The 17,500-nt window shown below is 46.3% G+C and overlaps 1 protein-coding gene across 3 annotated transcripts in view; it reads left to right on the forward strand.

Annotated features, from left to right (window-relative positions):
• Nucleotides 1–16,521, forward strand: part of znf76 (zinc finger protein 76) — a 20,732-nt gene extending 4,211 nt beyond the window's left edge. For 2 of the 3 annotated variants that reach the window (XM_079808465.1, XM_079808466.1), the window contains exons 3-13: nt 4,188–4,271; nt 4,377–4,454; nt 4,523–4,629; nt 4,719–4,790; nt 4,894–5,010; nt 5,324–5,525; nt 5,784–5,963; nt 12,877–13,074; nt 13,587–13,789; nt 16,131–16,235; nt 16,315–16,521. In XM_079808465.1, coding sequence (XP_079664591.1) covers nt 4,188–4,271; nt 4,377–4,454; nt 4,523–4,629; nt 4,719–4,790; nt 4,894–5,010; nt 5,324–5,525; nt 5,784–5,963; nt 12,877–13,074; nt 13,587–13,789; nt 16,131–16,235; nt 16,315–16,398 — 1,430 coding nt within the window. In that variant the 3' untranslated portion in view covers nt 16,399–16,521. The remainder of the gene's footprint in view (nt 1–4,187; nt 4,272–4,376; nt 4,455–4,522; nt 4,630–4,718; nt 4,791–4,893; nt 5,011–5,323; nt 5,526–5,783; nt 5,964–12,876; nt 13,075–13,586; nt 13,790–16,130; nt 16,236–16,314) is intronic. The other variant, XM_079808464.1, reaches the window with a different exon arrangement.
• Nucleotides 16,522–17,500: the final 979 nt, after the last annotated feature.

Below are 17,500 nucleotides of genomic sequence, written 5' to 3' on the forward strand. Positions count from 1 at the left end.
GACCTAATGCTACTGCCCCTTTAAGACCTAATGCTACTGCCCCTTTAAGACCTAATGCTACTGCCCCTTTAAGACCTGATGCTACTGCCCCTTTAAGACCTAATGCTACTGCCCCTTTAAGACCTGATGCTACTGCCCCTTTAAGACCTGATGCTACTGCCCCTTTAAGACCTGATGCTACTGCCCCTTTAAGACCTGATGCTACTGCCCCTTTAAGACCTGATGCTACTGCCCCTTTAAGACCTGATGCTACTGCCCCTTTAAGACCTGATGCTACTGCCCCTTTAAGACCTAATGCTACTGCCCCTTTAAGACCTGATGCTACTGCCCCTTTAAGACCTGATGCTACTGCCCCTTTAAGACCTGATGCTGCTGCCCCTTTAAGACCTGATGCTACTGCCCCTTTAAGACCTGATGCTACTGCCCCTTTAAGACCTGATGCTACTGCCCCTTTAAGACCTGATGCTACTGCCCCTTTAAGACCTAATGCTACTGCCCCTTTAAGACCTGATGCTACTGCCCCTTTAAGACCTGATGCTACTGCCCCTTTAAGACCTAATGCTACTGCCCCTTTAAGACCTAATGCTACTGCCCCTTTAAGACCTGATGCTACTGCCCCTTTAAGACCTAATGCTACTGTCCCTTTAAGACCTATTGCTACTGCCCCTTTAAGACCTGATGCTACTGTCCCTTTAAGACCTGATGCTACTGTCCCTTTAAGACCTGATGCTACTGCCCCTTTAAGACCTAATGCTACTGCCCCTTTAAGACCTGATGCTACTGCCCCTTTAAGACCTAATGCTACTGCCCCTTTAAGACCTCATGCTACTGTCCCTTTAAGACCTGATGCTACTGCCTCTTTAAGACCTGATGCTACTGCCCCTTTAAGACCTGATGCTACTGCCCCTTTAAGACCTGATGCTACTGCCCCTTTAAGACCTGATGCCACTGCCCCTTTAAGACCTAATGCTACTGCCCCTTTAAGACCTAATGCTACTGCCCCTTTAAGACCTGATGCTACTGCCCCTTTAAGACCTAATGCTACTGCCCCTTTAAGACCTGATGCTACTGCCCCTTTAAGACCTGATGCTACTGCCCCTTTAAGACCTAATGCTACTGCCCCTTTAAGACCTGATGCTACTGCCCCTTTAAGACCTAATGCTACTGCCCCTTTAAGAACTGATGCTACTGCCCCTTTAAGACCTGATGCTACTGCCCCTTTAAGACCTCATGCTACTGTCCCTTTAAGACCTGATGCTACTGTCCCTTTAAGACCTGATGCTACTGCCCCTTTAAGACCTAATGCTACTGCCCCTTTAAGACCTGATGCTACTGCCCCTTTAAGACCTAATGCTACTGCCCCTTTAAGACCTCATGCTACTGTCCCTTTAAGACCTGATGCTACTGCCCCTTTAAGACCTGATGCTACTGCCCCTTTAAGACCTAATGCTACTGCCCCTTTAAGACCTGATGCTACTGCCCCTTTAAGACCTAATGCTACTGCCCCTTTAAGACCTCATGCTACTGTCCCTTTAAGACCTGATGCTACTGCCCCTTTAAGACCTGATGCTACTGCCCCTTTAAGACCTGATGCCACTGCCCCTTTAAGACCTGATGCCACTGCCCCTTTAAGACCTGATGCTACTGCCCCTTTAAGACCTGATGCTACTGCCCCTTTAAGACCTAATGCTACTGTCCCTTTAAGACCTGATGCTACTGCCCCTTTAAGACCTAATGCCACTGCCCCTTTAAGACCTCATGCTACTGTCTCTTTAAGACCTGATGCTACTGCCCCTTTAAGACTTGATGCTACTGCCCCTTTAAGACCTGATGCTACTGCCCCTTTAAGACCTGATGCTACTGCCCCTTTAAGACCTGATGCCACTGCCCCTTTAAGACCTGATGCTACTGCCCCTTTAAGACCTGATGCTACTGCCCCTTTAAGACCTCATGCTACTGTCCCTTTAAGACCTGATGCTACTGCCCCTTTAAGACCTGATGCTACTGCCCCTTTAAGACCTAATGCTACTGCCCCTTTAAGACCTGATGCTACTGCCCCTTTAAGACCTAATGCTACTGCCCCTTTAAGACCTCATGCTACTGTCCCTTTAAGACCTGATGCTACTGCCCCTTTAAGACCTGATGCTACTGCCCCTTTAAGACCTGATGCCACTGCCCCTTTAAGACCTGATGCTACTGCCCCTTTAAGACCTGATGCTACTGCCCCTTTAAGACCTGATGCTACTGCCCCTTTAAGACCTAATGCTACTGTCCCTTTAAGACCTGATGCTACTGCCCCTTTAAGACCTAATGCCACTGCCCCTTTAAGACCTCATGCTACTGTCTCTTTAAGACCTGATGCTACTGCCCCTTTAAGACTTGATGCTACTGCCCCTTTAAGACCTGATGCTACTGCCCCTTTAAGACCTGATGCTACTGCCCCTTTAAGACCTGATGCCACTGCCCCTTTAAGACCTGATGCTACTGCCCCTTTAAGACCTGATGCTACTGCCCCTTTAAGACCTAATGCTACTGCCCCTTTAAGACCTAATGCTACTGCCCCTTTAAGACCTAATGCTACTGCCCCTTTAAGACCTGATGCTACTGCCCCTTTAAGACCTAATGCTACTGCCCCTTTAAGACCTAATGCTACTGCCCCTTTAAGACCTAATGCTACTGCCCCTTTAAGACCTAATGCTACTGCCCCTTTAAGACCTAATGCTACTGCCCCTTTAAGACCTAATGCTACTGCCCCTTTTTACAAAGTCCATCTCACTACAGCGGCTCTACAATAACTTTATGAAGAGACGAGAATAGTTTCTGTGCGCAAAAAAACCCTAAATAACGACTTATATAGTGATGACGATTTCAAAACACGGCATCATGAAGCTTCGAAGCGTTATAAATCAGTGAGTCGATTCAGTGGTTCAGAGCGTTATGAATCAGTGAGTCGATTCAGCGGTTCAGAGCGTTATGAATCAGTGAGTCGATTCAGCGGTTCAGAGCGTTATGAATCATTGAGTCGATTCAGCGGTTCAGAGCGTTATGAATCAGTGAGTCGATTCAGCAGTTCAGAGCGTTATGAATCAGTGAGTCGATTCAGCGGTTCAGAGCGTTATGAATCAGTGAGTCGATTCAGTGGTTCAGAGCGTTATGAATCATTGAGTCGATTCAGCGGTTTGAATCTGCAAATTTCAGCAGTTTGACACGCGATCCGAATCCTGAATCGACTCACTGATTCATAACGCTCTGAACCGCTGAATCGACTCACTGATTCATAACGCTCTGAACCGCTGAATCGACTCACTGATTCATAACGCTTCAAAGCTTCATGAGGCCGTGTTTTGAAATCGTCATCTCTATATAAGTCGTTATTTAGGGTTTTTTTGCGCACAGAAACTATTCTCGTCTTCATAAAGTTATTGTAGAGCCGCTGTAGTGAGATGGACTTTGTAACTTTAGTCTTTAGTGTCTTTTAAGGGTCTTGAGAGTGTAAAGTTGAGCCAATGGAGGCCTTTCAGAGCATCAGATTTACACTAAAATATCTTCATTTGTGTCTGAAGATGAACGGAGGTCTGACGGGTGTCCAACCACATGAGGCTCAGTCATTAATCACACAATTTACAGTTTTGGCTGAACTAACCCTTTAAGGCTATTCATTTTCAAACTTGAGCATTTTATATTTTAATCTGGACTAAATGACATGCTCTAGATATTGTGTGAATATGTTCTGACTGTTGTTCAGTCACACACTCTACAAGGCTCCAGTATTTAACATTAGTTCATTCATTAACAAACTGACAATGAAAAATACTTCTAAAGCTTGTATTAATCTTAGTTAAATGTACATTTCAGCATACCTATTGTTCTTTATAATTATTTTGCACTTTAATCTGTTTTAAATATTTGTTTACTTTATACATTTGTGTGTATTGCTTTATTGTATTTAAATGTTTGGTTCTTTTGTTATAAGAAAGTTATTAAACCTGTTTATAGTTCGACAACACGTTTTTTGCAACTTATTTCAATATCGCGATAATACCGTATACCGCGATAAAAGCTTCAGCAATTAATCGCAACATGAAAATTTGATACCGGCACATGCCTAGTGATCACACACAGCTGTCAGAGTTGTGTGTGTGTGTGTGTGTGTGTGAGAAGTGAAGGTGTGTGTTTCTGTGTGTCAGACGGGAGTCTGGTGGAGGGAAACGCGGTTCAGCTGGAGGACGGCACCACCGCCTTCATACAACACGTCACCGTCCAGCAGAAAGGTGTGTGTGTGTGTGTGTGTGAGAGAGAGTGTGTGTGTGTGTGACGCTGAGCGCCTGATGCTGACGAACCCGTGTGTGTGTGTGTGTGTGTGTGTGTGTGTGTAGAGTCTCTGGCGTTCGAGGATGGTCAGGCCGTACAGCTGGAGGATGGAAGCACGGCGTTCATACACCACACGCCTAAAGGTGCCGCACCAAACTCTCCATACACTGCGTCTCGAACGCCTCTGACCTCTGACCTCTGTGTGTGACAGAAGGGTTCGACCCCGGCGCGGTGGAGGCCGTGCAGCTGGAGGACGGCAGTACAGCGTACATACACCACCAGATGAGCACGGACACACTGGACAACTACACCACCAAGGTCAGGTGACACCACACACACACACACACACACACTCAGGTCATGTGATGCAGACGCTCAGAACTGATGCTGGATTTGATGTGGCACAGCTGACGGGGTCAGAGGTCGAGGTCGATGAAAACATCGAGAACACCAATGGAGCGGAGCAGACCAGCATACAGGTATGAGAGAGAGAGAGAGAGAGAGAGAGAGAGAGAGAGAGAGATGATGGATAGACTGATAGTGATTGACAGGTGTGTGTGTGTGTGTGTGTGTGTGTGTCAGCTGATGTTCGAGGGGAAGGTCTGGAGCTCCAGTAAAGGTCAGCTGGTCGGAGAGAAGAGTTTCCGCTGTGGACACACCGGCTGCGGACGCTTCTACACCACAGCTCACCATCTGAAGGTACAGAGCCTTCCCACAATGCACTGGGGAACCATTTGGTTCAGTTTCTGATTTGATTCAAGAACGATTTGATTCACAATAAGACTTGATTCAGTTTCTGATTTGATTCAAGAACGATTTGATTCACAATGACACTTGATTCAGTTTGCGATTTGATTCACAATGAGACTTGATTCGGTTTCTGATTCGATTCACAATGAGACTTGATTCGGTTTGCGATTCGATTCAAGAACGATTTGATGACGATTTGATAGCTCTTAGTGAGCCCACCAGAGACTCACAGATGTGTGTGTGTGTGTGTGTGTGTGTGCAGGTGCACGAGCGCTCCCACACGGGGGACCGGCCGTACCGGTGTGAGGTGTCGTCCTGCGGGAAGGCGTTCGCCACGGGCTACGGGCTGAAGAGCCACCTGCGCACACACACCGGGGAGAAGCCATACAAGTGTCCTGAGGACATGTGCTACAAGGCCTTCAAGACCTCCGGGGACCTGCAGAAACACGTGCGCACACACACCGGTACGAGCCGCACACACACACACACACACACACACACACACACACCGGTACGAGCCACACACACACACACCGGTACGAGCCATACACACACACCGGTACGAGCCGCACACACACACACACACACACACCGGTACGAGCCACACACACACACACACACACCGGTACGAGCCACACACACACACACCGGTACGAGCCGCACACACAGACACACACACACACACACACACACACACACCTCAGCTGTCGCTCTCTCCTCAGGTGAGAAGCCGTTCAGATGTCCGTTCGAGGGCTGCGGCCGCGCCTTCACCACCTCCAACATCCGCAAGGTGCACACGCGCACACACACGGGCGAGAGGCCGTACCTGTGCCCCGAGCCCACCTGCGGAAGAGCCTTCGCCAGCGCCACCAACTACAAGAACCACATGAGGATACACACAGGTGACACACACACACACACTACTGACTCAAGATACACACTGCTACTGTTTACTACAGCTGCACATTAAAACCATGGAGCTCTGGGTAAACACAGGCTCAATACGGCTCATGGCGTTCTGATTTGATTCACAATGAGAGTTGATTCAGTTCCCATTCAGTCGGTCAACTCGGTACAACACATGATTATGGGATATCGCGCTCTAGCGCCATCTGCTGAAGACACCTTTATTCACGCCTGAAAGGCCAATGACGCATGACGACGTGGGCGGGGTCACGACCCTCAGCATATCTTCACCGAGCTGCTAGAACGCCATCACGCCAGTCCTCACGAGGAGGTAGCCCACGGTGGTGAAATCTTGTGGAAAGACACAGAAAGGAGAAAGTTTTAAGCACAAGTTTAGCATTGCTAACAGAAGCTAAAAACTTTTCTCAGAGAGAAAAACAAAACAGAGAATGTCTATGACGTCATGATTGACAGCTGAGATTGATGGCTTCTCTGAGTGAAGTTGTCACTGAGGCACTAACGGACTTTTTTCTGGATTTTTGGGAGGAGATTGGAGCTTTAGCTTTCATTTCTACATTTCTATAACTGTTTATTTCACACCAACATAATGAATTGTTCTACATCTGCGACAGTGTGGGCGGGCTTTTGATAATCACGCCTCTACTTCCTGTTCTCTACTGGGCAACTCCGGTCCCGAGATCGCTAACGCGCAGACTCGGTCCCGAGATGTCAGCGCCGTGAGCGGGCCTACGAAAGCTTCAACTATGGTCAGCGGAAGTCAATGAAGTCGCGTCGTCCATATTTTTTTACGGTCTATGTCATGAGCACTGCTCCCAGAACACAGGAAATTCCAGAGGTTCTCCTTCAAGGGAACTGCATATGAATTCCAGGTCCTGCCGTTCGGGCTGTCCCTCGCGCCGCATATTCAGGACATGTGCAGAGGCAGCGCTGGCTCCACTGCGTCAGCAGGGCATGAGAGTGTTCGCTTATTTGGACGACCTACTTCTGGCCACAGACAGCAGGGAACAGGCGGTGTTACACACACAGGCACGGTCTCCCATCTGCGAGCTCTGGGGTTTTTAATAAATCTCAAAAAGAGCTCCCTGGTTCCGTGTCAGCGGATTTCATATCTCAGTTTAGAGATAGATTCAGAACGCAGCTATGCTGTCAGTACGGAGGGCCAAAGTTTTTCACGGCTGCCTGAGTCGGTTTCGGCGGGGCTTGCGAGTGAGTTTCCGGACAGTGCTGAGACTGCTGGAGCTCGTGGCCTCAATGATAGCAGTCGTTCAGCTGGGTCTCCGCTTTATGCGCACGTTCCAGAGATGGGCGCTGGGCGCGCTGGCCTGAATGCCGCGCAGCATTTAAACAGGCAAGTGACGATAACGGCGCCATGCGTTCGCGCTTTGATCCCCTGGGGAGAGCTACGTCACGTGTAGTGGTGACGACAGATGCTTGGATGGGGAGCTCTGTGCCAGGGGAACTCCGTGAGAGGAGAATGGCCGGCAGCGCAAAAAGAGCGTCATATAAATTGCCTGGAGTTGCAGGCGGTTCATCTGGCACTGAAACACTTTGCTCAGCATTTGCAGGGCAAACACGTGTTAGTCAGAACGGACAACACGACAGTATTGTCGTATATAAACAGACAGAGAGGTACTCGCTCGCTTCCTCTGTTACAACTGACACACACACTCCTGATGTGGGCCAGCGGGCGTTTGGGCAGTGCATGTCCCGGGCCGTCTGAATGTTGGAGCAGACCTACTCTCCAGAGGGGGACCACAGGGCAGAGAGTGGCGCTTGCACCCTCGAATAGTGGCGCAGATCTGGGTTTGGTTCGGCAGGCCCGAGGTGGATCTTTTTGCGTCCGCGAAGAACAAGAACTTTCGCGTTTTTCTCAAGAACAGACAGCAGCGCCCCGCTGGGGGTGGATGCTCTGTCACATGTATGGCCCAAGACCATGGGCGTCAGTTTGGTTTGAAATGTGCTGGGGACAGAGACGCATTCAGAAGTGCTGGGTACATTTTTTTTTCTCTTTCGCGCAGGTCATGTTTTGAAAGATTATGTCCTGTAGCTTACTAATGTAAATAAATAAAAATGTCAGATGAGAGACATATTGCGGGTCTTATAGCCTATCTTACTCATGCCGACGAAAGAGCCCCGCGAATTCTTTAATATTTTTCATTTTTGCAATTTTTTTTCCAACTTCATTATCAGAGTCCCACTGGAGCCCGTGTTTTTTTTATCCTCCCTATTACACATTAGTTACAGCCATTAAAATAGTTCAGTTTTGTTTTTAATGTCAAAGTAGATATATTTTGTTTTGTTTCTTTATTAAGTTAATTTAGAAAAATGTTTAAAGCATTTAATGTTTGTTAAACTAAAGTTTTTGCTTTTTAAAGTGACGACCAAGCGGCCAGCGGCCGACAGTGAGTTAACCCAACACTTTAGCCTCTGAAATCAACACTTGTCTTGCTTATTAAATCCATAAAAAACACTTAAAGCATCGTTTAAACGTTTAGCCTCTATCACCACCATCACAGTAAAAAGGCATTTTTGACAAGATGAGGCAGGCAGATCGCAACGGCGCGCAAACAAAACGGGCTACACAATCTAAACAAATAATTAAAAATAAAAAACATGCTGGTTGTCTTACCTTAGGCTACACCTCTCCGCGAAATGAATATATATCCGATCTTCAATTCCCGTGCTAGATGCACATTTAACGGAGTTCATGTCAACGAAATCAACCGATATGAGTATTTTATTCATCAGCTCTTTTCAACATCAAAGACCACATTATGAGAACGAGCGACCTAAACACTGGTAAGAGCATTTAGTCTCATTAATTTTAATGAAGATGATTGTGCTTTTGAGCATCTAAAACTTAGCTTATTTTCAGTTTCACTTGTGGCAGTTTGCGTGTTGGCTTGCTTTACTCATTTGCGGCGATGCGTGTTGCAGAGCGCCGTCCTATAGCCTAAAAAAGCCCGAAGCCCGGCCCGCGTCTGAGGTAGGCTATGACTGGAAAATTGGCCTGAAGCCCGGCCCTAGGGCGTAAAAAAGTCGGGGCCCGTCGGGCTCAGGCAGAAATGTAGGGCTCTACTTTGAGTAAGGCTGAAAGCGTCTTTCTTTTTAATACATTTCTTGAATGTCTCAATTACAGTAGGCCTAGCCTATAGATAATTATGATATTTGTGGCTGCACCGCGGTCCGTCATTACGCTAAATCATGAGCGGTCCATGGCACCTGCTACCCATGGCTGTTAAGAACTGTATAGGCTACATCAATCCATTACAACAATTTCGTGTTATGGGCACTGCCACTGATACAGGCAGCGGAAGAGCCTATTTTACAGAGCTTGCTTCTGCTTTTCAAACGTTTTTACAACAGAAGATCTCGTTATTATGAGAAAAGATGTAGTTAAAACGACATAAGATATCGTTATTACGACACAATTGAGTGGAAAAAATAATATGTGTGTGTCAGCAATGCTTCACCGCAAAATTGAACTCGAGGTTTAAAAAAAAAAGAAAAAAAAGTGGTGGGTACAAAAGGACTCATGACGAAATCTGGTGGGTACGCGTCCCCCCCGTCCCCCCCGAAATCGACGCCTATGCCCAAGACTCTACTGTATGCGTTTCCCCCAGTGGAACTGATACAGCCCACTCTAGACAGAGTGCGCCAGGAGGGTCTGCACTGATTTTAGTGGCCCCTCGCTGGACGGCGAGGACATGGTACGCGAGTATCATGGAAGGAATACCGTGGTGTCTTCCTCTATGCAGGGACAGAGGGACAGGTTCTGCACCCTCGGCCGGAACTGTGGTCTCTATGGGCCTACCCACTGAGGGAGAATCTAATGGCAGCAGGGCTCCCAAGCAATGTCGTGGCCACAATACAGAGCGCTAGGGCGCCATCGACAAGGGGGCTTTATGCATTGAAGTGGCGCATATTTGAACAGTGGTGCGGTTAGAGGTTTTTATCGCCATACCAATGTCCGATTGCGGACATTTTTCTCCAGGAACTGTTGGAGGAAGGGCGTGCCCATTCCACGCTGAAGGTCTACTTGGCCGCCATTTCGGCCTGTCATGAGGGCATTGGTGGTGCTGCGCCGAGCGCTCACCCGCTGGCTGCTCGGTTCCTTAAAGGGGCGCGACGGCTGAAACCCGTTACAAAGTCAATGGTGCCGCCATGGGACCTGACTTTGGTTTTGGAAGCTATGGGTGAACCTCCGTTTGAGCCCTTAGAAGCTCTCGATCTGAGGATGCTGTCTTATAAAGCAGCTCTACTGTTGGCACTGGCGTCAGCAAAGTGCGTTGGTGACCTCCATGCGCTGTCAGTACATCCCTCGTGCATCAAGTTTGCGCTGGACGGGTCAAGAGTGGTGTTGCGTCCGAATGCGGCGTATACACCAAAAGTCATGTCAGGAGCGTATAGTGCGCTCTCCTTTGAGCTGCCCGCTCTATCAAACCTTTCGATTGACTCAGAGGAGGAGAGGAGACTCCATGCGCTGTGCCCTGTGCCAGTTTTACGCAGGTACATCGAGCAGACGCAGACTGTGTGTGTGTTTTGCAAAACCAGTTCGTGGGAAACCCTTGTCTAAACAGCGTCTTTCACATTGGATTGTGGAGGCGATTGCAATTGCATACAAAAGTAAAGGGCTAGAGTACGCGCGCATTCCACCAGAGGCATGGCGAGGGCATGGGCGTTGTTTAGAGGGGTGTCTGTAGAGGACAGGTGGGCATCGCCGCACGTTTGTTCGGGTTTACCGACTTGATGTTACTGCTACGTCAGTTGCTCGGTCTGTGCTTACGGCAGGAGCTTTAAGCCAGGGCCCATCGCTCCCTTGAAAAAAAAAAGGGGGATAAAAGGTGTGGCGGTGCTGGCATTTGTGTTCTAGTTCAGTGACTTGCGGGCGTGAATATATGTCCCATAGTCTTGTGTTGTACCGAGTTGACCGACTGAATGGGAACGTTGAGTTTTGCATATAACTACTGTCCCAGAAGGAGGGAAACGAGGTACAACACCTCTGGGCCCCGCACAGTCGGAGCTCGGTGAAGAGCTGAAGAACAAGGGAAATAACGCATACGACTGCATTTATATGCTGTGGGTCGTGACCCCGCCCACGTCGTCATGCGTCATTGGCCTTTCAGGCGTGAATAAAGGTGTCTTCAGCAGATGGCGCTAGAGCGCGATATCCCATAATCATGTGTTGTACCTCGTTTCCCTCCTTCTGGGAACAGTAGTTATATGCTAGGGCTGAAACGGTATGGAAATTTAACATCACGATTATAGTGACCCAAATTATCACGGTTATCAATATTATCACGGTTTTGTTCAAACGAGATGAAAGTGTTCAAAAAGAACAGATGCACACACTTAAAACATTTCAACAAGTTTTATATTTGAAATTCAACAAACAACAAATAACTAAAGCAACTCTAAGCACTTTTTTAAGCTAGATTCTGTGGGATTTCCTTCCTTAATGGCCGTCATCAATAGCAACGCATAACGCATAAATAATAATAATTTGTCGTAAATATAATCTCTAATATTATCTCTGTAAATATATTCTCAAGAAATATTCTCATCAGTGTCAGCTATGATGCATTTAAATCAAGCATATTTTGTGTTAGAGCCCAAACAGTATCCTAGTGAAATAATGCATATCCATATTTCCATATGATTTGACAGTTTATTTGATTAAATATCAAAATGTGTGCATCATACCTGACACCTTGATGAACACTTTACAGTCAGTTTTATGACTCATTCTCTTCAAATGCTAGTGAAGTTTGAAACGTGTATAACGTTACCAATGTTGTGTGTAACTTTAGAGACGGTCCCTAAATTCACCTGCGTTATGCCAGTCATATCAGATGCTCTGATGTGGTTCTGCTGTGTTTTTTTAAACCATTTTCGCTGCTGAAATAGAACAAAAACAGTCAACCGCTGTATGCTGAGTGATCTCTTGCGTACATCGCACATTTATCTCTGCTTTGAGTGTAATGTTAGATTTCAGCGAGTGACAGCGGCGCGCGCTCTGAACATAACTTCGCTAATCTGAACGCCTCTGATTATGAGACATTGCATTCATAAACTCAATAGAAACACGTGTTTATAATGCGCAACGCGATTATAACAGATGGCTTTTGAGAAGACTATTAGAAGTTCAACAGCCAGAGTAACTAGTGTGCAGCCGAAATAACGTTACACCTGCGAATGGCGGTTGTTAATGTCAAGCCCTGATTATTATCCCTTAAATGTCACCCTAGTCTTGATTGAATTTGTTCGTTCGCTTCACATTATAATTTGCCAGACGTAGTTTTGGTATTGAGGTCAAAGTCCACTTGCCTTGCGTTCGTAGTTTTGAAGTGTTTTCCCCATTACAGCGACTTTCTTCTGGCATGTTTGCAGACAGGGTGACCATCTTAGATTAAGTTTCCCTCAGAACTTTTGTAAAAGCCAAAATATGACAACACCTCAGATTTGGTCCTTTTAGAGGCTGAACAATCCCCTGAGTGCTGTTACTGCCTTCTGCCATTTATTCTCATTCAGAAAACAGCGCTGCGTCTGCGCCAGACTGACGCTGACTGGACAAGACTTACCGCGAGTTTTCACAACCGTGATAATCACACGCGGTTTTAATGATAATAACATTTTTAACGATATTACTAACCGTCACTACATTTTATCGTGGTTTATCGTGACACCGGTAATCGTTTCATCCCTATTATATGCAGAACTCAACGTTTCTGATTCGATTCAAGAGCGATTTTTTTTTTTTCAAATTCAAGAACGATTTGATTCGCAATGAGTCTTGATTGAGTTTCTGCTTTGATAGACGAGTGTGTTGTCCGATTCGGAGTGTGTCTGGAGTGTGTGTGAGTGTGTTGACGGATGCTCGTCCCTCAGGTGAGAAGCCGTACCTGTGCACCGTCCCCGGCTGTGGGAAGAGCTTCACGGAGTACTCCAGTCTCTACAAGCATCACGTGGTTCACACACACTGCAAGCCGTACAGCTGCAGCCACTGCGGGAAGACCTACCGCCAGACCTCCACCCTCGCCATGCACAAGCGCACCGCGCACGGAGACTTCGACACCGCGGAGGACGGTGAGACACACTTCCTGTCGCTATCTCACACTCATGGACAAAGGTTTGCAAACCCCGGTTTGGTGTGTAGACCCTAGATGTCCATAATAAAGGCTAGATGTGTTACGGCGGAGTCTCTAACGGCATCACCGGCGGCCATCTTGTCACCGGCGGCCATCTTGTCTCAGGCAGGGCTCCTGATGATCTGCATAAACACAAATACTCTTATCTCGCTGAAATCTGGACGGATTTACAAATGTTTTGGTTTCTAACAAACGTTATTAACGTGTCTATAATTATGGACGCTTGAACAAATTATGAATACATTTTCATAAGTATGCAGTGTCTTAACTACATCTCTGACGTTTATAACAAACCAAACAGTTTGAAAATCGGTAGAAAATTGAGCAAGTTATGGTTATTTAAAAAGCAAGCACCATTAAAACACAATGAGTGAGCGAGCTGACTGAGACAAGATGGCCGCCAGCAGCGGACGAGACATCTAGCCTTAATTATGTATATCTATGGTGTAGATGCAGAGTCTGTGTTTGAGGCGGCCGAGCAGAACGAGGGCCCGGTTACCATGGATACGGACGACATCGTCAGCGCGCACCTGCAGGTCCTCGGCACCGCCGTCACCATGGTAACCCATGACGGAACCACCATCGCCGTCCCCGCCCACCAGGGCCACACCGGGCAGGTCACCATGGTTACAGATGGCAAAGAGCTGCAGCCGGTGGGTATTGTGGGATGGACTGCATTGCGTGGTTATTAGGGTTGGGTACTAAAATCGGTACTTTTAAGGGCACCGACCGAATTACGTCGGTACTAACCGAGTACCGATTCACATTAAATCAATCGGTACTGAATTTCGGAACCTGAGAATGCATATTGTGATATAGACGAGTGTCTGCAAATATTAAACTGCGAAAAGACCATTTAAATACAAGTCCTGCGTGTCTCTGTGCGAATGAATGCCATAGACACGCTTTACAGTCTATGGGTCGCGCTTTACAGGGTCGCGCTTTACAGTCTACGGATCGCGCTTTACTGTCTATGGGTCGCGCTTTACAGTCTATGGGTTGCGCTTTACAGTCTATGGGTCGCGCTTTACAGTCTACGGGTCGCGCTTTACAGTCTATGGGTCGCGCTTTACAGTCTATGGGTCGCGCTTTACAGTCTATGGGTCGCGCTTTACAGTCTATGGGTCGCGCTTTACAGTCTACGGGTCGCGCTTTACAGTCTATGGGTCGCGCTTTACAGTCTATGGGTCGCGCTTTACAGTCTATGGGTCGCGCTTTACAGTCTAAGGGTCGCGCTTTACAGTCTATGGGTCGCGCTTTACAGTCTATGGGTCGCGCTTTACTGTCTATGGGTCGCGCTTTACAGTCTATGGGTCGCGCTTTACAGTCTACGGGTCGCGCTTTACAGTCTATGGGTCGCGCTTTACAGTCTATGGGTCGCGCTTTACTGTCTATGGGTCGCGCTTTACTGTCTATGGGTCGCGCTTTACTGTCTATGGGTCGCGCTTTACTGTCTATGGGTCGCGCTTTACAGTCTATGGGTTGCGCTTTACAGTCTATGGGTCGCGCTTTACAGTCTATGGCTCGCGCTTTACTGTCTATGGGTCGCACTTTACAGTCTATGGGTCGCATTTTACAGTCTATGGGTCGCGCTTTACAGTCTACGGGTCGCGCTTTACAGTCTATGGGTTGCGCTTTACAGTCTATGGGTCGCGCTTTACAGTCTACGGGTCGCGCTTTACAGTCTATGGGTTGCGCTTTACAGTCTATGGGTCGCGCTTTACTGTCTATGGGTCATGCTTTACAGTCTATGGGTCGCGCTTTACAGTCTACAGGTCGCGCTTTACAGTCTATGGGTTGCGCTTTACAGTCTATGGGTCGCGCTTTACAGTCTATGGATCGCGCTTTACAGTCTACAGGTCGCGCTTTACTGTCTATGGGTCACGCTTTACAGTCTACAGGTCGCGCTTTACTGTCTATGGGTCGCGCTTTACAGTCTACGGGTCGCGCTTTACGCTTTACAGTCTACGGGTCGCGCTTTATAGTCTACGGGTCGCGCTTTACAGTCTACGGGTCGCGCTTTACGCTTTACAGTCTACGGGTCGCGCTTTACAGTCTACGGGTCGCGCTTTACGCTTTACAGTCTACGGGTCGCGCTTTACAGTCTACGGGTCGCGCTTTACAGTCTACGGGTCGCGCTTTACGCTTTACAGTCTACGGGTCGCGCTTTACAGTCTACGGGTCGCGCTTTACAGTCTACGGGTCGCACTTTACAGTCTATGGGTCGCGCTTTACACGAACGTTCTCCAGAGCCACTGAGTCACTTCATGAGCATTTTACCGTTTCATTTGAGAAAAACTACCGTCATACAAACACACACAAACTCTAATGAACGGCAACCCGTCAAAATAAAAGTTTGGCTAACTTGACAAATAAATTACTGTTGTAAAGTAGAATTTAGATACGTCTCAATGTAATAATAATACTCACACTAATGCAATAATAATAAATGATCAAAACTTAATTTTTTTTATTAAAAAAAATTATAATAATTTTTCTTCATGTTTTAATTTTAATCGTATAAAGCTCAGTTATGCAGCTTTGTTTGACTAAAAAAGCTTAATTAAATTAAAAGATAAATTAAATTAATGTCTTATGTCTTCATTTGATTACCAGAAAATACATAACACATCATTTGTGGGAAATCTTTTCATAGAAATTAAATTAAAAAGAAAAAATAATAATATGGTTGTTTTTATTAATTAAATTAAGTAGCTAGTAGCCTACTATTTTCTAGTAAATATTACAGTAATCAAACATCACAGACAATGGCAGACGGAGAGCAGGGCAGCTCTGGCATAATGTCAATAAAACTTTTATAAATGACTTACAGGTTCTTTACAGTTATTGATGTAAACATTCTAAAAGTACCGAAAAAAGGTACCGTTGGGTACCGATACCGGTTAAAATGTGAACGGTACCCAACCCTAGTGGTTATCGGCGCTCAAGTCGTTCACGCGTGTGTGTGTGTGTGTGTGTGTGTTCGCCCTGCAGGTTGCCATAGTAACGTCAGACGGCATCATGGCCGAAGGGAACTCTTCGGCGTACCAGCAGGTGGCGCTGCTCGCCACGGAGAACGGCACGCAGATCGCGGTTCAGGTCAGTGCGGATACCTCACACTGAAGAGTGTGTGACGACTGACGTGCGTTTAAAGTGTGTGTGTGTGTGTCGGTTACAGTTAGAAGACCAGCAGACGTTGGAGGAGGCGATCACCATGGCAACAGCAGCGATTCAGCACAGCGGACTGACCTCAGATCAGTGACGGCTGAAGATCACAGAGGCCTTTTTAGTGTGTGTGTGTGTGTGTGTGTGTGAGGGAGAGTTTGGTGTTCGAGCCAGTGAAACATGAGGAAATAAAGATGTATATTTGTTAATAAATGAGCTTTACGCAACACGTCTGAGGAGTGGTTTTTGAGATTGGACCAAAACTAGTCATAAAACCGCATTATTTTATTAATAATCACTGAGCGTTTTTCTCTTGTATATTAAAACAGAGCAGGATTGTGTCGTATGCAGCTGTCACAACAATATATTTTTATTTTAGTGGTTTAATGCGAGGACTGTCCCACATATACGGGTCAACGACGTGGCGTCAATTCAATATTCATATTACCTACATTTTTAAATACACTACATTAAACGACTCAACTTTCCCGACTCTATAAATCATTCATCTTTACGGAACTAATGAGCTCAAAAGCCCCAAAATGTAATTCCGGGTTAAAATCGGAATACGTCAAAAATGTAGAAAATATGAATAAAAGTGTTTGAAATCGACTTGGGCGTAACGGTATTGATGTTTTCAGTGATACCTGATCATACTAAGCTCATGACAGAAAGACTTTAGTCTCTATTGTCATTCCTGGATAACAGACATTAGTGACCATTTTGGACCATAATGCATTTTGGTATGTCATGTGACATAATATTGTACGTTAAAGAAGACCCTGATGGGCCCCAAAACTTGTGCAAAGGCCAGTGAGCGTCTCTTAAAATGCTGATATTTTGAGCTTTTCGGTCACTGGTGCACTTTAGCACTATCACGAGTCCTAATGATAACACTAATAAAACATGAATCATGTATTTATATTAAAAAAGATCTATTTGATCTGAAAGATTAGCTTAAAGTGATAATAGCTAAGTTGTGTTCAGTTAGTGCCTGATTATAAAGGTCATTCCTGGATAACACAAACCCTCTGTCATCCGTTATCCAGGATGACGTGTATAGCTATCTAGTTTAATTCATATTTGTAAACTTTTAGGCATAGTTATTATGAGGAATGTGCGAGACTAGCCGATTAAACGATAGTTAAATAGAAAATAGTTGTCGTTTGCCATTTGTTTTTGCACATTTAATGTTTTGA

Source organism: Gobio gobio (assembly GCF_949357685.1).
Source record: "Gobio gobio genome assembly, chromosome: 24".
NCBI classification, from domain to species: Eukaryota; Metazoa; Chordata; class Actinopteri; order Cypriniformes; family Gobionidae; genus Gobio; species Gobio gobio.